The following is a 17,577-nucleotide window of genomic DNA, read 5'->3' as shown; positions in this document are numbered from 1 at the left end:
CACAATCCAGGCAGTGTTTGACTGAATCCTTCACTTCAAATCATACTGAAAAAGTGAGATTATTTGGGTGAAAAATTCATTGACCATTTGGATTACAGTCAGGTTAAGATGAGAAAAGTGACCTCGTCTTCATGCCATCAAATATAATGTAAAATAATTCAGTTGTTTGTTCAGTGGCATTGATCACACCTGCAGCCCATCAGCTAATCACAGCAGTCATATGTTCAGCCAGCTCTAAGCAGCACCGGCAGACAGGCTGGGGAGAAGACCAGGAGGATCTCCTGAACCACTGGAGACCAGCAGCGTTGAAGAGGAGGTAATCAAGAAGCCTCATTTCTCTCTCCCTGCGCGACCCACACAGGACTAACTGCCGTGCCTTGGGAGAAGGCTGAAGGCCAAAGACCCCGGATGGGAGGAGTCTTTAGTTAACTTTGACCCCATCCTAACCTTTATAGCCCGAGCCCTATTTTTAGGCCTCTGCTCGAAAACTGCATTCCCATACTCGAGAGTCCCCAGCTCTAACTACAAGGTCTATTTAAATAATTTTGATGCCAGAATAAAGGTAACACTAATTATTGTGTATATGTCACTGGTTAATAACTGATACACTTATGGCACAGCTCAAACTGAAAAAGTTTCATGTCCGCCTGAAAAAAAGCACTTTTATTGAACTTTACTTTTGAAATAATGCCTAGTGAACCCTAAAATCACTCCACAGTGATAGCGCAACAGGTTTGTGGTCTGTCCGAGCTAATTTTACTGAGCAGGCCAGCATAAAATGAGGTCTGAGTACAGAATTTCAAACAAAATTCAGATTTTCGGAACCAGATTTTGCCCTGCTCTATTCTAATTTGATATATTATATAACAATATATTCACTTTCTTTATCACTAAGAGTGTTCAATACATCGTCATATGTCTCATCCTTGAAAACAATGTGCTGCGACTCAGTGTCTATGTGGGATTGTTAAGGCCTGTGATTGGTGGGTTTAGTATGACGTATGACACGTTGTTAGGTCCAGAATAGTCCATTGAAATAGTCCATTGAAAGCCGTCAGGCGTGTTATTTGGAACGTTGAGGGTGATTAGTCAGTAAAAATCTTGATAAAGTGGTCTCGACCCCCATGCGAAAAACAAGTTGGTCCAGTCTAAAGATCTGCCCTGTTCCCACATGGAACGTCTCAGCGCATTGATTCCAATGCAGGGAGACAGAGCAGGAAATGCCCTTCAGAGCGGTACCAACTTTCAATGGATTAACTGTTTTTTTTTCCGGATGAAAATCGCCAAAAGGTATGGAGATTTTCAATTTTATTTCTGCTGAGCGGTGTGAGGTTTCTTGGGCTTTGTGCTGTAAGTTTTGAATGCTTTGTCGGAGGTCAGTTTGGACACGCTGGTTCGAAGCCGTTTTGAGCGCTCATGCGGAATGATGTATCCTTCCGCCTTAGTCGAAGCCGGATTTGTGATGAAAGATGAATTTCGGGTGCATAGCTGGTGGATTTGTTTTGGCCAAAAATCCTGATATTGTGATAAATCTTCTAGTGTATTGAATTACTTTGTGTATAACTGTGTATAATTGCGTAAAATGACTTGGATGACGATTTTGCCCAGACAATTTTTTTTCTCTCGATATTTTACATGTGTGGACCAATTTTCATATTTCTTGAAGAAAAGTCCATTCGGAACCGGTACCAGAACGCTCGGGCTATAGAGGTTTTAAAGGACACCTTTTGTTTCATACCAACTGCCTCCGAGTCTCTTGTTTTGTTGTGACTCTTGCCTCCACATTCCCCGGCTTGCCACAACATATCTGGGAAAGACATTTGTGATGAAGTCATAAAACAATTTTAAGAACTTTAATTAAATTACGATTGGCCTCGTCCATGCAAAAGATCTCCGATCGAGAAGCTACACATGTCGCAGTCTCACCAAAATGGAAGCAACAGGCACGAACATCCCTTCATTCCCTTAAATAAATACCATCAGATCCATGGGATCTAAACGTGGATCATCAAATTCACAAAATATAAAACGTAAAAAAAGAACAAATTATAGCAAATCCAAAATTGGAGACAGAATTAGGAATTGTGATTTTCACTGAGCAATACAATATGCTTGATGGTGTATCTTATCAGTGCAGATATGCTCGGCATGTGTAGAATTCACCACCATATCTTGGTCATGTGAAATGTGTGTTACTGTGATTATGTTTAGATATGCATGCTTACACAGACTTGTATGCATGAATATATAACGTCCATACATTTCAAAATTGATAACACATCTTATATATTTTTGAGTTTTTCTTTCACAATGACACAGTTTCTGATAAGTGACACGCCCCTTCTCTGGGGTTCCGTAAAGCAGGTTTTGAAAATGTCCCGATTAAACTAAGCAGGCTCCAGATTTAAAAGTTTCTGTTGAGAGAAAGTTTTATTTTAGTTAAACCCTGGCTGCAGCTGGTCGTTATGGCAACAGTCACTTTTTTATCATCCGTCCGGACAACACAAGTGACTGATTATGTATGTACAGGTGATGAAGATGGAGAGGTCCGGCAGGCAACACAAGCAGAGGAGTGAATAGGTTGTTGTGATGGAGGAAGTGGATTATTTAAGGTCTGCCGTTTGTTCTGCAGCTTGCAGGTGTGTGAGGTGAACCAAGCACGAAGGGAGCTGAGCAGCAGAAGACACACTCAAAGGAAAACGTGAAACCCACTCACACTCTGACACACACGGCTGCGAGAGCTGTCAGTTGAAGGTAATATGTCTCAGGTACAAAAAAGAGACCGCTCAGAGAAGCTGGCATGGCGGTGTGTTGCTGAAAGGTGTAGCAGAAACAACCAGCATCTGTCACTTCACAGCATCACTGTCAGAATGCACCTTGTGCGTGAACGTGTGTGTGTGTGTGTGTGTGTGTGTGTGGGCACGTGTGTGGAGGCACTAACCTTTCTTGGTTGCTGCATCCACAGAAAGCAGGCAGAGAGTGAACAAGGAAGCAGAGAGAGAAAGGATTCATTTACAAGTTGTCAGCAGCGGGAATGCCACACAGTGTCCCAGTGGACAGGAAGTCCACCTGACGGAGCACATTCCAGCCCCTTACCCACTACGCCCACTCCTCCCTGTGCTCTGTATCTGATCCACAGCCAGCCGAGCAGCCTCTCCTTCCAGCTTACACACGTCTTCTTTTATTGCTATTTAGAATTATAGAGTTAGTGAGAAATATTAGGTGTCGGCGCTCACTTCTTACCCTGCCATGAACTATCTTACTTAAATGTAGCATAAATTTAGAGTAAAGGGCCGGATTAAGAGATGCTCAGAGATGCTCAGAGGCATTGGAGTATTATCACATGACCATGTGTTTGGCTGGTTGGTCATTCAGCCAGGAGGCCGCTGCTCGCTCCATGTGTGAAACAAGAGGTCACGTAATTCTGGTACTTCAGTATCGGAACTTCTGTAGTTATTTTAACACAATTGACGATATTTTTGTGAACCCAACTTGTTTTGTTGCCTAAACTTAACTTGACATGTGTTGTTGGCGTTCGAAGGAAAACGCACGAAAAATGAATAACTTTTCGTGAAATCTCATATGAACCATCGTATGAGGATAAGGTAGAAGATGAGTGAATGCATGCAATGTTTCTGTAAGTTATTAATAATAACATTTAGAATGTCAACGTTATGAATGGAGCCCTAACGGAGACTCATTCAAACGGGCACCAGAGCAAGAGGTCTTTGTGAGTATTATGTAAATAGGCCTGTGCAACATAATTACATTTTTACTATGAAATATACTTATTATATTATAAAATGTTTTTCATATCTGGTGAATATTGTCAGTAAACGTAGAAATCTCTAGTGCTGTATTTATGTCCATATAGACAGCTACAAGCCACATCGTCTGTCATTCCGCAGAAAGATGGGACAAACATGAGCGCCTGGACAAGAAGAGCTCTCAGCGTGCTGCTGCAGCTTGTGTCTGTACTGCGAGCTGCATCGGCCATTTGCATCAAATAAACACACACTGATTTGACTCAGTCAGTGTGCTGAGGAGTCATTCGCTTCAGCTGAACTTTAGAGTGCAATTTCACACAGAAACTACATCTGTGGACTGTGGCGCTCATCACTTACACTTTGGATGCATTAGGAAGGGATCGCCTGGGGACTAGGAGAGATGATTACAGCAATCGATGCCTCTAAAACACCAGACCTATGGTGTATGTGTTGAAAAGCATGAAGTGGGGGTTATGATAATCTCGACATACCACTTTAAAAACACACTGTTGCTGTTCTACAAAATACACATCTCCAAATTTGGAAATAAAAGATTACAGGTTCACAGGTTGAGAAAATTCTCCTTTTTCATTAGCAGATGAGGCCAATAAAAAACCAATTGGGTGACCACCAAAATGCATAATCACAACTCTTCATATCTTATGAAATATTACTACATTCAAAACTACAAACCAATTTTACTTCGTGCCTCTTAAGTTTCAGTACAGCACTATATTCGAGTCTAATTCAAATTGAAAAGTCAACTTTATCTTTAGATTCTTTATGATGAATTACCAACTGAAGCTCAACTCATTTTCAGAGTGTGCAAAAATAAATGAAAACTTCTGTCTGCCTGTAAATCAATCTGCGATACTGTGATATACCGATGAACATGTTGGCCAGTAACGTCGTAAAGGTTTTATGAGAATATAAAATGTCCCTTTGGTCAGTTGGAGATGCTTTCCTCATGGACGCCCCAGAACAAATATTACTCAACGTCAAGTGAACGAGCAAAAAGAGTGGAGGATGAGAGGAAAGACAAAACGCGTGTTTCCATTTGAGCAGAGCAGCGGCCATATGGAAGCCCCCGTCAACCCCGTCAGCCCCGTTAGTCGCTCCAGATCAGGGGTCTCAAACTCATCTCCACTCTGGGCCACATCAGCATCATAGTTTCCCTCAAAGGGCCGGTTGTAACTGTAAGACTGTATCACTAACTTCTCCTAACATATTGTTAAATAACTCTCTCTGCATTTGATTATTGTTTATTCAAGTGTAAACATATTGTACATGCAGTTATATAAATGAGAAATGATATTTAAAGACATTTCTGTTATTATAACATAAATCATTTTAATTGAGGGTTAAGAAACCCACATGACTCTATCAAAGATCAAACTATTAAAGAAAATATCAAACACAAGTTATGACATTAACTTTGTTCAAAGCTGTTTGTGTCACCTCTCTGCATCACTAATGTTCCTCCCTGTCGTCGTCCTGTGCATGCAGCTACATCCAAGAGCTGCTCACTGAGAGTCAGGTCTGATGAACATGGATAGATGATGTATCCGTGTTGTCTGTGCTTTCATCAGCAGTTCATTACAAACACAAGTACCTGCTCGTCTCTTAGCTAGCTGTGTTGTTAGATTGCTGCTAGTTCATGAACTCGGTCTGCGATGGTGTTTCTTCACAAACTGACATTTGTAAAAGTCTGTATCTGGTCGGAGCTCTGCTCACATACCTTCAGCATGCACTGGGCTGTAGCTGTGTGAATATATTCTGCTGTGATTGCAGTCTGCCTTTTAATTCTTGGACAGTTTGATGTTTTTCTTGGAGGCTAAATTTAGCTCCGTGTTTGGTGTCAAAATGCCGACGTGAATTGTATCCTTCATCACCGACACGCCTCATAACACAGAAGACAGACCCGTTTTCTCCTTGAAGCACAAACATGTATTCACTTTCCCATCTTTCATTACATTTTCTTCCCTCTGCATCAATTTCTCTCTTCGTGGACATTTTGGGATTATTTGTGGATCTTTTTCAATCGTTGGAAAACCTCTTTTCGGGCTGTTGCCTCTCCTGTCCACCTGTTGTGATAGTTTTAATGTCGGTACACAGACAACATGCTATCTCATCATTTCAACTTTCTATCTCATCATTTCGACCATGGGGATACTTTTATTTTCAAGTCTAACTTTTAATTATTTTTCCAAAAAAATTAAAAATAAATAAAAATAATTATTTTTTTGCTGGCCAATTCGCGGGCCACATAAAATGACGTGGCGGGCCGGATTCGGCCCGCGGGCATTGAGTTTGACACGTGCTCCAGATGTTTGATCCGAGCACAGGAAGTACGAGCCAACTGTTAGCCTGCAAGAGCGCCGCTGCGGGGCAACTCGCAGCGCCTTCCTCCCATATGCTGCGGAGGGCCGATGCCTTCGGGCTCGCTCAGCGAAGACAAATGTCCGTCTGCGCTACAAAATACCCACTCTGACCATTCCTCGGTGATTCTCTTGTAACGTGTTCTCGTCATCTGCTGTGCTGAAGACAATGCTCCAGGTGTCTCTCTGAAGAATGAACACAATGAAGATGCACTGCCTTCACGGTCTTTGTATGATTGATGTCATTATGTATATTAACGCGACTGTCAATGCTTTTTTAAATACTTGAAAAGCAGTTTCGTGATTCATCACGACTGTAGATTTGGTAAAGAGCTGGGCCTATTTCTTGCATTTATTTACATTTGCAGCAATCTCAAATCTTCACAATAATAATAGTCCTAAAAAAACATTCGACACAAAATAACTTATATTATTCACTACGCTTCCTAAAATCAGTTTATTTTCACTGATGGAGAGCTTATACTTTATATTATATTGTAAAATCTAAAATCAGCACTGTCCTTTATATTACTGCCTTCACTTTGATGGATGTGCAATTGTTGTGTCTTTTAATTGGAATATTAACTGGAAATAAAATGATAATATCTTTAGCCAGAAACATGTATGTGGAGGGGTTTCAGTTGTTTTCCTGCAACCTGAACAGTTTGTAATGCAGTCTCCTGATTGCATTACAATCATACATATAGTTTCATTCTATTTAGGGACAGTACAAAAATATGAAATATCTTTCTTTTCTCACCCCAGATTTACAACCAGCCAGGAGGGGCTGTGCGTTCACCTTTGCTGTCCACCGCTGGGTTCTTCATCATGTTGGCATGAGCCTGGGAGGATATTATGTGTATCTGTCCGTCTGTCCGCCTACAGCTAATCTCACATACTACTGTACCCTTCAGCCTAATATGTTCTGTATGATGATTGTATGATCAAGGACCTTTCATGGTTGTGGTCATTCACACTTCATAAAACATATCTTAATGACTGCTTTAAACCGCCACTGACCGCTGAATCCTCACTCCTGTTAACCGTCCGGTCGGGGCCACAAGTCATCAACTGCTTCGGTCAGATTCAAGGCCGAGGTAAGCCACAAACGTTAGCCCAGTAGTATCCTTGATCGAGTTTTACCATCAACACTGATGCTTCTGACCGTGGCTCAATGGGGCGATGCTTGGTGTGTGTGTGTGTGTGTGTGTGTGTGTGTGTGTGTGTGTGTTTGGTTGAGAGAGGCGGTGGCTGCGCTCGGGGCAGACGGGTGTTTGGCCATCAGAGCAGAGGGAACGGTTAGCAGTGAAGCTGTCTCATGGCAGTGAATGTAGAAACACTCTTATTACCCAAGAAGTTCTCGTGTCTTGCCTTCCAGCTGCCCAGTGAAGGGAGCGTCTTTGGGATAACAAGAGAGAAATACACTCGGCTCCACCTAGGTTGCAGAATGTAGTGAAATGTATTTATTCTGTGCCTTGTTGTTAGGCAACAACCTCACGTTCAAGCACGTATTGTGGAAAGAATAGACTTCATTGATGATCCGTTTAAACAGTTTGTAACAAGTCAGATTAGGGTAGACAGCCAGGTGTTGTTTTTCCTTTTTTGGGGTGAAATTGATAATTAGATAGCTGTGACATGATGTTTATTTGACTACTGACAAAAATGTCAATCAACACCTGACTACATGGGTCCTATGTTTCTTCCCTTACCCCCCCCCCCCCCCCCTCTGGGACGTGACCGGAGAGATTTGTTTTTACCGTCAGACTCACCTCTTGAAGAGCAGAATGGCAATGACTATGATGATGATGAGAATGACCGCCAGCACCGGACCCATCACCCACAGCATCTCTGGGTCCTCAGTCGGTCGGGTCATCCCACTGTGGAGCTTCACCATGATGGGCTCAGAGAACGGGCTGGCCGCAAACGTCTGCAAAAGACCAGAGGGATGATCCAGAGTCAGTTCACAGTCACTGAGCTGTACACAACAGAGCAGAGTATCAGGGTATAATACTGTGAGTATGACGGTATTGTACTTTATAAGGTTGGGCTTTTTAACCTGCCAACTCTCCTGGGGTTTGAGTTTCTACCATCGACCAATGTGTGTACCAATGTTCCTCCAAGAAGCTTCCATAATTCAACCAACCCACACAGCAACAACGACACTGAGAACTTAAGGGATTAGTCCATCTCTCTGTGTCCTTGACGGCTAGATGAAGTGTCCAGGTTATTTACAAACCACACGACATTTTCAATGGGAAGCCAGAAGTCGCTCACTTAAAGGGAAAAGCAAAGGGTTCCTAATGCTGGTTGTGTGATCGCTGTCTCTTGTCAATAGTCAGTCAAGTTGATATCATGGCTTGTGTACAAACAAGGTTTCTGTATATATTCATCTCAAAAAAGAAAAACTCCTCCGTAGCACTAGAGGTAAGAAAGACTCCACAGGGTACCTTTATCTTTTGAAGATAAATCAAGATGATGTTGCCTTCCACACTCATCTGAGTACGTGTATAAGGTCTACAAACTGGTTCTTCACTTTGGTCCAGCTTTCGTCATAAAAGGTGTGACTAAAAATATTCATTCAACGTTTTTTTCCGACAAAATAAAAGTCACATTGAGAGCAAAATGTAAAAGATAAAGGACAGATTCATGAACTAAATGCATCCACAAAGCCACAAAAAAAGGTCAAGAAGCAGCATCAAAGCAGCTGAACGTTAAGGTGCCATTATAAAAGGGATGTGGATGTCACATGCTACTTTTAGTTGGCTGTTTATAGGCTATTAGTGGGAATAAGTGCAGGATTAATGTGTGAATCTGTTAACTAAAAGGATAGTTTTGCATTCATATTATCTGACATTTTAGCACAGATCGAATAACAGGTGAGTGACTCAAAGAACACTTTGAGGACAAAACATTCAAGAATGAGTGAAACATTCAAATGTCTAATATGAGTCAAATATACATTTTTGTCAACATAATAAAACAAATTCAAAAGAGTTGTGCCGAGATGAACTGCCGTCCTCATCAGTGTACACTGTAAAAAATAAACGTGCTAACTACACACATGTTCTTCATAAACAATGAAGAAAGTCGGCATATTGTGATGAACCAACTTGGCCATCACCTCTAACAGTGGACTCACCAAGTTCATTGCTGAAATATGACAACACAAATGTACACTTGCTCCGGAGCTTTGAATCATATCACACATGTAGTTTGTTTATATAAAGCAGCATTAATGAAGATTCCTAAAAGTGCTCAGAATAATGAAAGGATTGTACTCATCAACACCGTGAGGTCGTGGTCAAAGCAACATGTCCAACTGGTCACATGGCGAGTATCGGTCAGGAGTCTCATGTTACTTTCTAACACACTGCAGCGCGTCAAACTGTGACGGATCACTGCGGTCGCAGTAAACACGTGGTTAACGTTGTGAATTCAAACAAGAACAACAAAGAGGTTTAGACAACAAAACCACTTACCGGTAGTTAGGTTGAGGAAAACATCATGGTTGGATTCAAAGTATGTAAACTTAGTAAAGTACAGAAACAACACGAACGCTGGTCTCCTGGTTGAAAGTCCTGTTTACCTCCTTCCCTGTGTGTAGTTTTTTATTCCAGAGCTGTGCTCAACAACAATGTTAAAGTTACAGAAAGTACTGCTGTTGGAGCCAGAGCCTACTTCACCTGACAGCATAGTGCCATAAAACTCCTTTGCCACTGGAAAACATTAGGAAAGCATTAAAACAAAGCCATGCTGGTGCATGAGTGCCATGTCACCTCACTGGAACAGCCAGGGTAGTTTAGTGGGAAACATCTCTACGACTGCATTCACCATCTCTGCAGGCTAGACGCAACAAAAGAATGGTCAACATTGAAACATCCTGATCCATCTATTTCCCTCAACGCAACCATCTATGGTTTGTTAGACATCTATTTGTTAGACATCTTCAGAACACCGCGGCGCCGCATCACGGCTGCATCATTGACCTTCAATGACAACAATTCCTCGTCTCTACATTCGGATTAGTTAGCTGCCCTCCAGATTTGTAGACAGTTGGATGTTGACACCGAGATAAAGATTAAACAGGAGTCACGTGGATCAACTTGCGAGGCGTAATTCACTTTAAGTAACTGTGCTGCTTGTCACTTTATGTTCTGTGAGACAAGTGCAGTAAGTTGGACTGTGTGAGCCAATGAGGCCATAAATATTCCTGTGTGCCTGACGGGCTCTGGCTCAACGGGGCGGCAGCAGCTCTGGCTGAACGCTGTAAACACCATTGAAGGATGCTGCTTGTTAAAAACAATGTCACCCCCACGACCGGCTTTGCTTCCTTGTTGATTCATTAATTTCAACACAGTTTCCACGCACTCTTTCACTGCCAACGTTCTCGCTGAAGCTTGTGATATCGGGCCGACAACTGCAAAATGAATTATACATGACCTGTGAGGCTGTAAGAGATTTGTTGAACATTCGTCATGTTGTAGAATGCTGACATGAAACAAATGCATTATGACTTGCATTTGACCCTTCCAAACACATTCAAATATACGCATACATACCGTAAATCTAGTGTTTACCTTACTGTCTAGATGGATTGAAGCATCCTAATCCTTCTGAATAATCAAAGCAAGCTCTTTAAATTGTCTGCATATTTCATACTTTGCTTTGAAAATCCATTTACATGATGTATTAAATGTATTCTAGCTAAAACTTCCATTTAAAAAGGTACAGGAAAGGTGATTTAGAATCATGTTTTTATTCATATTTAAATATAGGACGATGTAAAAAATGAAACAACTTTTCACATGGACGTCCAGATACTTTACTAACAAGGCATTCTGGGGGATTTTTCCTGCATGAATTCATGGTAGAAATGTCTATGTGTGGAAAGGAAAACACTGACTTCCAGTGCCAGGTGACACTTCAAAATATTCATACATTATCTAATAATGCAGTAAGTCTCGCAGACATTCTGTGTCGCTTTCAAATACGAATTCTTCTGGAGACCAACTTTTCGCATTATCTCTGCTGAGTCAACACACGTTTCTGCATTATTTACTATTCCCTCCTCTTTAGTGTCTTTTGATCATAAAAGATTATAAATGTATAACTCGTTACTTTTAAAGGGGAGCAATTGGACAGTAGGAAAGTTGGGAGGTAATTCTGGGGATTTGATTGGTTATTGTTGATTTTGGTCCCAACCCACAGCTTACTTTCTCTGATCCCATCCTTAAATAAAATAAATATTCAACAACTGAACTACCACTATCTGTATGTTGACGTAACGTCAAAGACGTCTGTTGTGTTGCAGAGATATCTACTGAATTGAGCATGCTAACCCACTTGCCCCGCCCCACCCTGTCTTGTTGTACCACTTTGTACCTCAAGAGGTGATAGTGAGTCACTCTAGCGTCCAGTCTGTCCTCAGTCCAATATGGGAGGACGAAGAGGTAGAGCTGCCCAGAGGGCTCGTCAATCACGTTGGCGGTACAGATGGATGTTTTATTGGGATTTAATCCAAAGTGGCAGACACAAGAAAATGACAATTGTTTTGTTTTGCCCTCCCTTGCTTTGCCTAAAAGAGAATGTGCGGCGGCTCTGGGAGACGGACCTTCAGTCAGCAGTTATCTCAAAATGCAGTCAGATCAAACCCAAGCGCCGGGAGTCACAGTGGACTGGCTCTGTGTAACAGTAGCATCAGAAAGTTTGCTGGTCAGGTGCTGAGTTGGGGGAGCCTCCTGGGATCAGACCCCATGTTAACTGAAGGTCCGGCCCCCAGGAGCTGCTGAACACTGTCCTCTTAGCGAAGTGTTCTGCTGGTGTCTTCGTGTCTTTCTTTCAGGGCGGCCTGGCCCACTCAAAGCTGCACGGACAACACGGAAATCATCTCACTCCACAGGCATAAATAAGCCTCGCTGCCAAATTCGAGACCGAATGACTTGTCAAGACAGATGTTTACGTCATGCATCCACAGATGTGCATTCCTCTGATTAAAAACTTTAAGCTTTAATTATCTTCTCATTTCTTTTTGCATTCCACCCGGAGAGCATCACTTCGATTTCCCCCCTCTCTTGATCACTAGTGCAGTGGTGAGAGAAATGAAGCTTACAGTCAAGTGGAATAAAGTTGTTGATCAAGTAGTGGAGGGAGTGGAGTTGACTTGATGAAAGGGTTTTTAATCAACTAGAGGAAGGTGGTTGTCAGAAGAGATGTTGGAGGTGCCCTGTGGAGTTTTATCTTTAGTAGCGCTGTGGAGCAATATTCTAATGAGCAGGTTCCTATTTTGTTTGCCTTGTGCTCTACTGGCAACGAGGATGCTTTTGTACCGTATGTGCACAAGGATGCCGGTGGTTTCACTCTATTCCATTGATTAACAATTCCTCTGAATATTATTGATATTCTGTGCTTTTGTTGTTGAGGCTGGAAGCCTTATTGTTGGACCACTAAACACCCAATACATTGCATTGATTTAGCTTTTGTCCAAAGCGAGATGAGCGACCGCAGGGTCCTCAAAGCGACACTGTGGCCAGTTGTCCAAAGAAGCAGTGCTCTGTAGTGTTTGCAACCCAGTATCCCGAGAGATCATGTCATGCCCTCCAAATTAAAAGGTCAAAATAAGTGGCTTGTCCAAGCTTAACAAGAACACATACAAGTTTAGCGATCCGTCATTGAGACTACATAGATTGCGTGTGCGTTCCTAAACTGTTCTAAATCACTGCAATCTTCTGTTTCATCTGGTGCTTGACAACATGTTCGGCTCTGACGTACTTTCTGGCACTTTTAGCGAAGTATTACTTGAGCTCCAAAAACGTCTTTTTTTCCCTCCATTGATAGTTTTTACTGCTTTTAGGCGGCACGGAAGCGTATTCTAAAGGATATTTATGAATTCTCAAGGGAGGGGTGATCAATCTCAGCGGCGTTCCCTGAGAGAGTAAACCTTCAGGGGTGAAAAATGTACTGCTGCTACATCTACAAGCTGGATATGAGGAGGTGGGCTGTGAAAAGACGAAACGTGGATTAATAGCAGTGGGAGGATGAACATTTCACTGTTGTTTCCATTGTCCATAATCTCCCACCAGAAAAAAGAGCCCTTGACTCCTAAAATAAGCAGAAACAAAGTGTGATTCTAATGCGTTTTGACAGCTCTGTTATTTCCCAGAACTCTTGAAGATTTCCACCTCATCCGTAGCCTTCCGCTCGCCGCTCCTCTGATATGCGACAAACTGGATGCTATCCAGTGGGCTTAGTGTATTTCCCACATTCCCCAGTTAGTCCGGGAGCCGTGGGGTCGAACCTTGTTTTGTCGGATAAAGTTTTTTTCTTTGCTGTTTCTTGTAGCTTAGGGATACGTATTCAAAATACAAGAGGGTGCTCGGTGATATCCCTTGAGCATTTTCAGATATTAACCCCTTCTTGCCCAAAATCATGCAAAAACTAGATTTATGATATTTCATGCAATATACTTGATTTAAATGCATATAATTTGTTGCCTACAGTGATTATTACAAGCTAAAAACACTCAGTTAATTCATATAGTGAGTGCATTGTGTCTGTGTATGCCTGTATTGTCACATTTTTGTTTTTTTCCAATTACAAGACAGCCATGTGCTTCGTTTAAGACCATTTTTTGTTTACAACTGGTCACTGCTTACAACAGCTGCCATCAAAAAACAAGGTAAAAACACTGTAAAAGCTGGCAGTGAGATTGGTTATGGATTCAGAAGTGTTCTGTTGGAGGTTCACCTGCGAAGAGAATAACAAGCTGTTCAATTGAGTAAGTCTGCTGATCGAGACAACATTTTAGTGAAAATCACACAGGGAAATGTATAAACCCTTTTTTATATATTAACAAATTTTAACATTTTATTTACAGAGTTGGTTATGGATCCAGTGCCTGAGGAGTGTTACTTCACTTGGAAGTTCAACTGCCAAGCGAAGACGGAACCATTGATATCTTCAGGACCAGTCAGAATAACAAACATTATCCAGTGTAGTAAGATATATGGGGATGAAAAACACTTTGAGCTTCAAGAAGCATTAGATAACAACAATGAAACCACATTGAAATGCCATAAAAGTTGTGTTTCAAGTTACACCTCAAAGACTTACATTGAACGGCACAAACGTCAGAGGCCCGGAGAAACTGAATCAAATGTTCCTTGCAAGGTGACCAGGCGCTCACGGTCAGGAGGGTCAGCTGAATGTTTTGATTTTCAAAAGCACTGTGTTTTCTGTGGTGAGTTTTGCAATCTTAATGTCGACAAGAAGAACCCCTCCAGATGGAGGGCTGCATACCTATTCAGAGAAGTGGAAACCAAAAAGTCTCTCTTAGAAGTTTGTGGAAAACGAAATGATGATGTTGCGGAAAGTGTCCAACACCGTCTTCAGGGGGCAATTAGTGACCTACATGCTGCAGATGCCCGGTACCATGCTGACTGTCGACAAAGATTTCTCTCTTTTCGGTCACTCCCAGGGCCGGCCACTACTTGTAGAAACACAGATGACACTGATAATGAGGATAGTCCCTTTGCATCAGTTGTAGAGAAGATGACAGCTGACCGGTCAAGAATGTGGAATTCTGTTGAACTTTTTGCAGCCTATACAGACCGTAATGGGGATAGGCTTTCCAGGAGGACGCTCATCCGACAACTCCAGCAGACATTTGCCAGTGAGCTCCTGGTGCTGTCCTCACCTGGCATAGCTGATATCATTGCTTTTCGTAGTTGTGCCTCGCAGACTATGAGACTTGTGAATGAAGACGAGGATGACTTGGAAAGCATTGCAACGCAAGCTAGCAAGCAAATCATTCAGGATGTGAAAAACATGATGTCTACCTTATCTTTGACAGATACTACGACTACAGCATCAAGTCCGTCACTAGAGATGTCAGGGAGACATTGGTCATCAAGAAACATCATCTTCTCCTAACAACCAAGCTACCGGCTCAGAAGGTTGTCCTGTCCTCCATTGAAAACAAGAAACAGCTGAACAGATTACTATGTGATGAACTGAGCAAAGACAGGCTATTCCATCTACAGAGCACAAAAAAACACAAGTTGGTGGTGACAGGTGAGGACCCATGTCCCATCGAGATCAGCATGGAAGAAAAGTTGACCCGATATGATCTAGAAAATCAACAAGAAGAAGCTGACACCATCATTGTCCAACAGGTCCTGAGGTGTGCTGGAGAAGCCCATCAAATCACTGTGGTTTCAGATGATACAGATGTGTTTGTCCTACTCCTTCACCATTACCATGAGGCAAGGCTGGATGTACCCCTCATCATGGAATCCCCACGAAAGGAAAGAGTAATAGTGGACATCAAGTCAACACTGGCCAAGCAGACACAAATTGTTGAACATCTTTTACCAGCCCATGCCATTTCGGGATGTGACACTGTAGCGTCTTACTACGGGGTGGGGAAAGGCTCTGTCATCAAAGCCCTGAAAGCTGGTTACGACCTATCGGCCATTGGCAATTTGGATGCACCATTCCAGCAAGTCCTTAATCAAGCCACTGCCTTTATCTCAGCCTGTTATGGCGTAACAGAGAGCACAGACATGTCGCACACAAGGCTACTTGTCTGGGGAAAAAAGAATGGGAAAGGCCACATGTCTGCACCTAATCTAGCTGCTCTACCTCCAACAAAGGAAGCATTCGTTGAAAATGTTAAGAGGGCCCACTTCCAAGCATACCTGTGGCGAAACCTCAATATGAATCAGTCAATAGTACAGAACCCGGAGGAATTTGGATGGAAGAAAGACAAATGCAACAGGTCACTAATTCCAACCCACCTACCAGAGGACACCAAACTTGTGCCAGACTATATTCTAAAGATGATCCGATGTGGCTGCAAGAGTAACACCCCTTGCAACTCCAAGAAATGCAGCTGTAAAGAGCATGGTTTGCCATGCACAATGTTCTGTGCATGTTTCATGGTAGGATGCTCAAGATCCTAATACCAGACTGCAAGATGTGTCCTAACCAGGAAGTTACTGCTGTTGTTTTTGAGTGTTATTCTGTTTGGTATTGGTATTGTATTTTGTCCTTATTGTCTTGTTATGTCTTAAATTTCTAAAATCAAAATAAACATTGTAAAAAAAAAAGGAAGTCACTAAAGTTTCATTCAAGTTGTGTAATGTTGAAAATAACTCCTGCTACCAAAACGGTTTTGCTGGCATGGCCTGAAAGGGTTAATATTCATAGATTTGTAGTGCAAGACATTTTTACATCACCCTTTGTATGAATAAACACTAGAAAAAGCTAATTTGATTTGTTACTTCAATATATTGCATGAAATGTCATGAATCTTGGTTTTTGTGTGATTTTAGTGATTTGGCCATGAAAGGGTTAATATCTCAAAATGCTCAAGGGATATCACCGAGCACCCTCCTGGATTTTGAAGAGGTACCCCTAAGCTACAAGAAACAGAAAAAAAAAAAACTTTATCCGACAAAACAAGGTTCATCAAAAAATCAGGCTTTGGCTCCCGGACTAAGTCCTCCACACTGCCATCCCTCTCTCTTCCCCTCTGTCTTTCCTCCTCAAAGTTCAGCGTCCCTCCTACACCACAAGCTCATTCTGGCATCCGTTGATTGCCGTCCATGCATTTCCCTCAGGTGTCCACCTCCCCCGTTCTTACCTGACTTATCCCCCCGTTAAGCTCCCTCTCTTCTCTCTCTCTCTCTCCACCTCTCGCTCTTCTCCTCACCTCTCTGTCACTCCCACAGGGCCCTGCATTCAGAGGAAGCTGCTGTGCTCACTACCCCCCCCCCCCTTCCTCTGCTGTAAGTTATCACACTGTTTTTATGGCCTATTTTCTTTTATCCAATTTCACACGTCCCAACGTGTTTACCAGCAGTGTGGGGGCCACAGAGAGCTGCAGTGCCCTTTTGCTTCATTCTCCAGCACTCCCCCCCCTTCTTTCTTCCTTCTACTCTGCCAGCAGCTTTGCAGTAGCAATAAAAGCTAAGCTTACTTCCCGTTTTTCAATTAATGTGATTTGGTTGCTATTTCTGTAAAGGCTTGAATCACATCATTTACTGAATCCGGCCTCTGCTACTCTGTTCGTATGTACTTAACACAATGAAACAACCATTGTCCAAGACTACAAACTCTTGATAAAAGCTGTACAAGGGGGCGGGGCTTACCGGCCTGAATGAAGCACAGTTTGTATCAGCCACAAGGTTTGCGTTTGACCAATCAGCAGATTTCTGTAGAGTGGAGTTGAAACACAGGACAAGTTCCTGTGTTTCACAAATGGTTCCTTGAAAAAACAGCATAGCCAGTATGTTGATTTCCTTTCGGTGTCCTCAATTCTCTCAAAGTTTTACCTCAACATTTCCGATGTCCCAAACTGACTCACCTTAAGGAAATAAATGAATTTGCTGTCTTACCTATAGTCAGTGGGCGAGTATGCCGATGTCTCTAAC

General features: G+C 42.3%; 1 protein-coding gene across 1 annotated transcript in view; it reads right to left on the bottom strand.

Moving 5' to 3' along the window:
* The window catches only part of ptprfa (protein tyrosine phosphatase receptor type Fa), a 343,585-nt gene that overhangs the window by 112,207 nt on the left and 213,801 nt on the right, over positions 1 to 17,577 (bottom strand). The window contains exon 18 of the mRNA XM_079267305.1: positions 7,915 to 8,072. Coding sequence (XP_079123431.1) covers positions 7,915 to 8,072 — 158 coding nt within the window. The remainder of the gene's footprint in view (positions 1 to 7,914; positions 8,073 to 17,577) is intronic.

Source organism: Melanostigma gelatinosum, assembly GCF_949748355.1.
Source record: "Melanostigma gelatinosum genome assembly, chromosome: 4".
NCBI classification, from domain to species: Eukaryota; Metazoa; Chordata; class Actinopteri; order Perciformes; family Zoarcidae; genus Melanostigma; species Melanostigma gelatinosum.
This window is presented reverse-complemented; position numbering and strand designations above follow the sequence as displayed.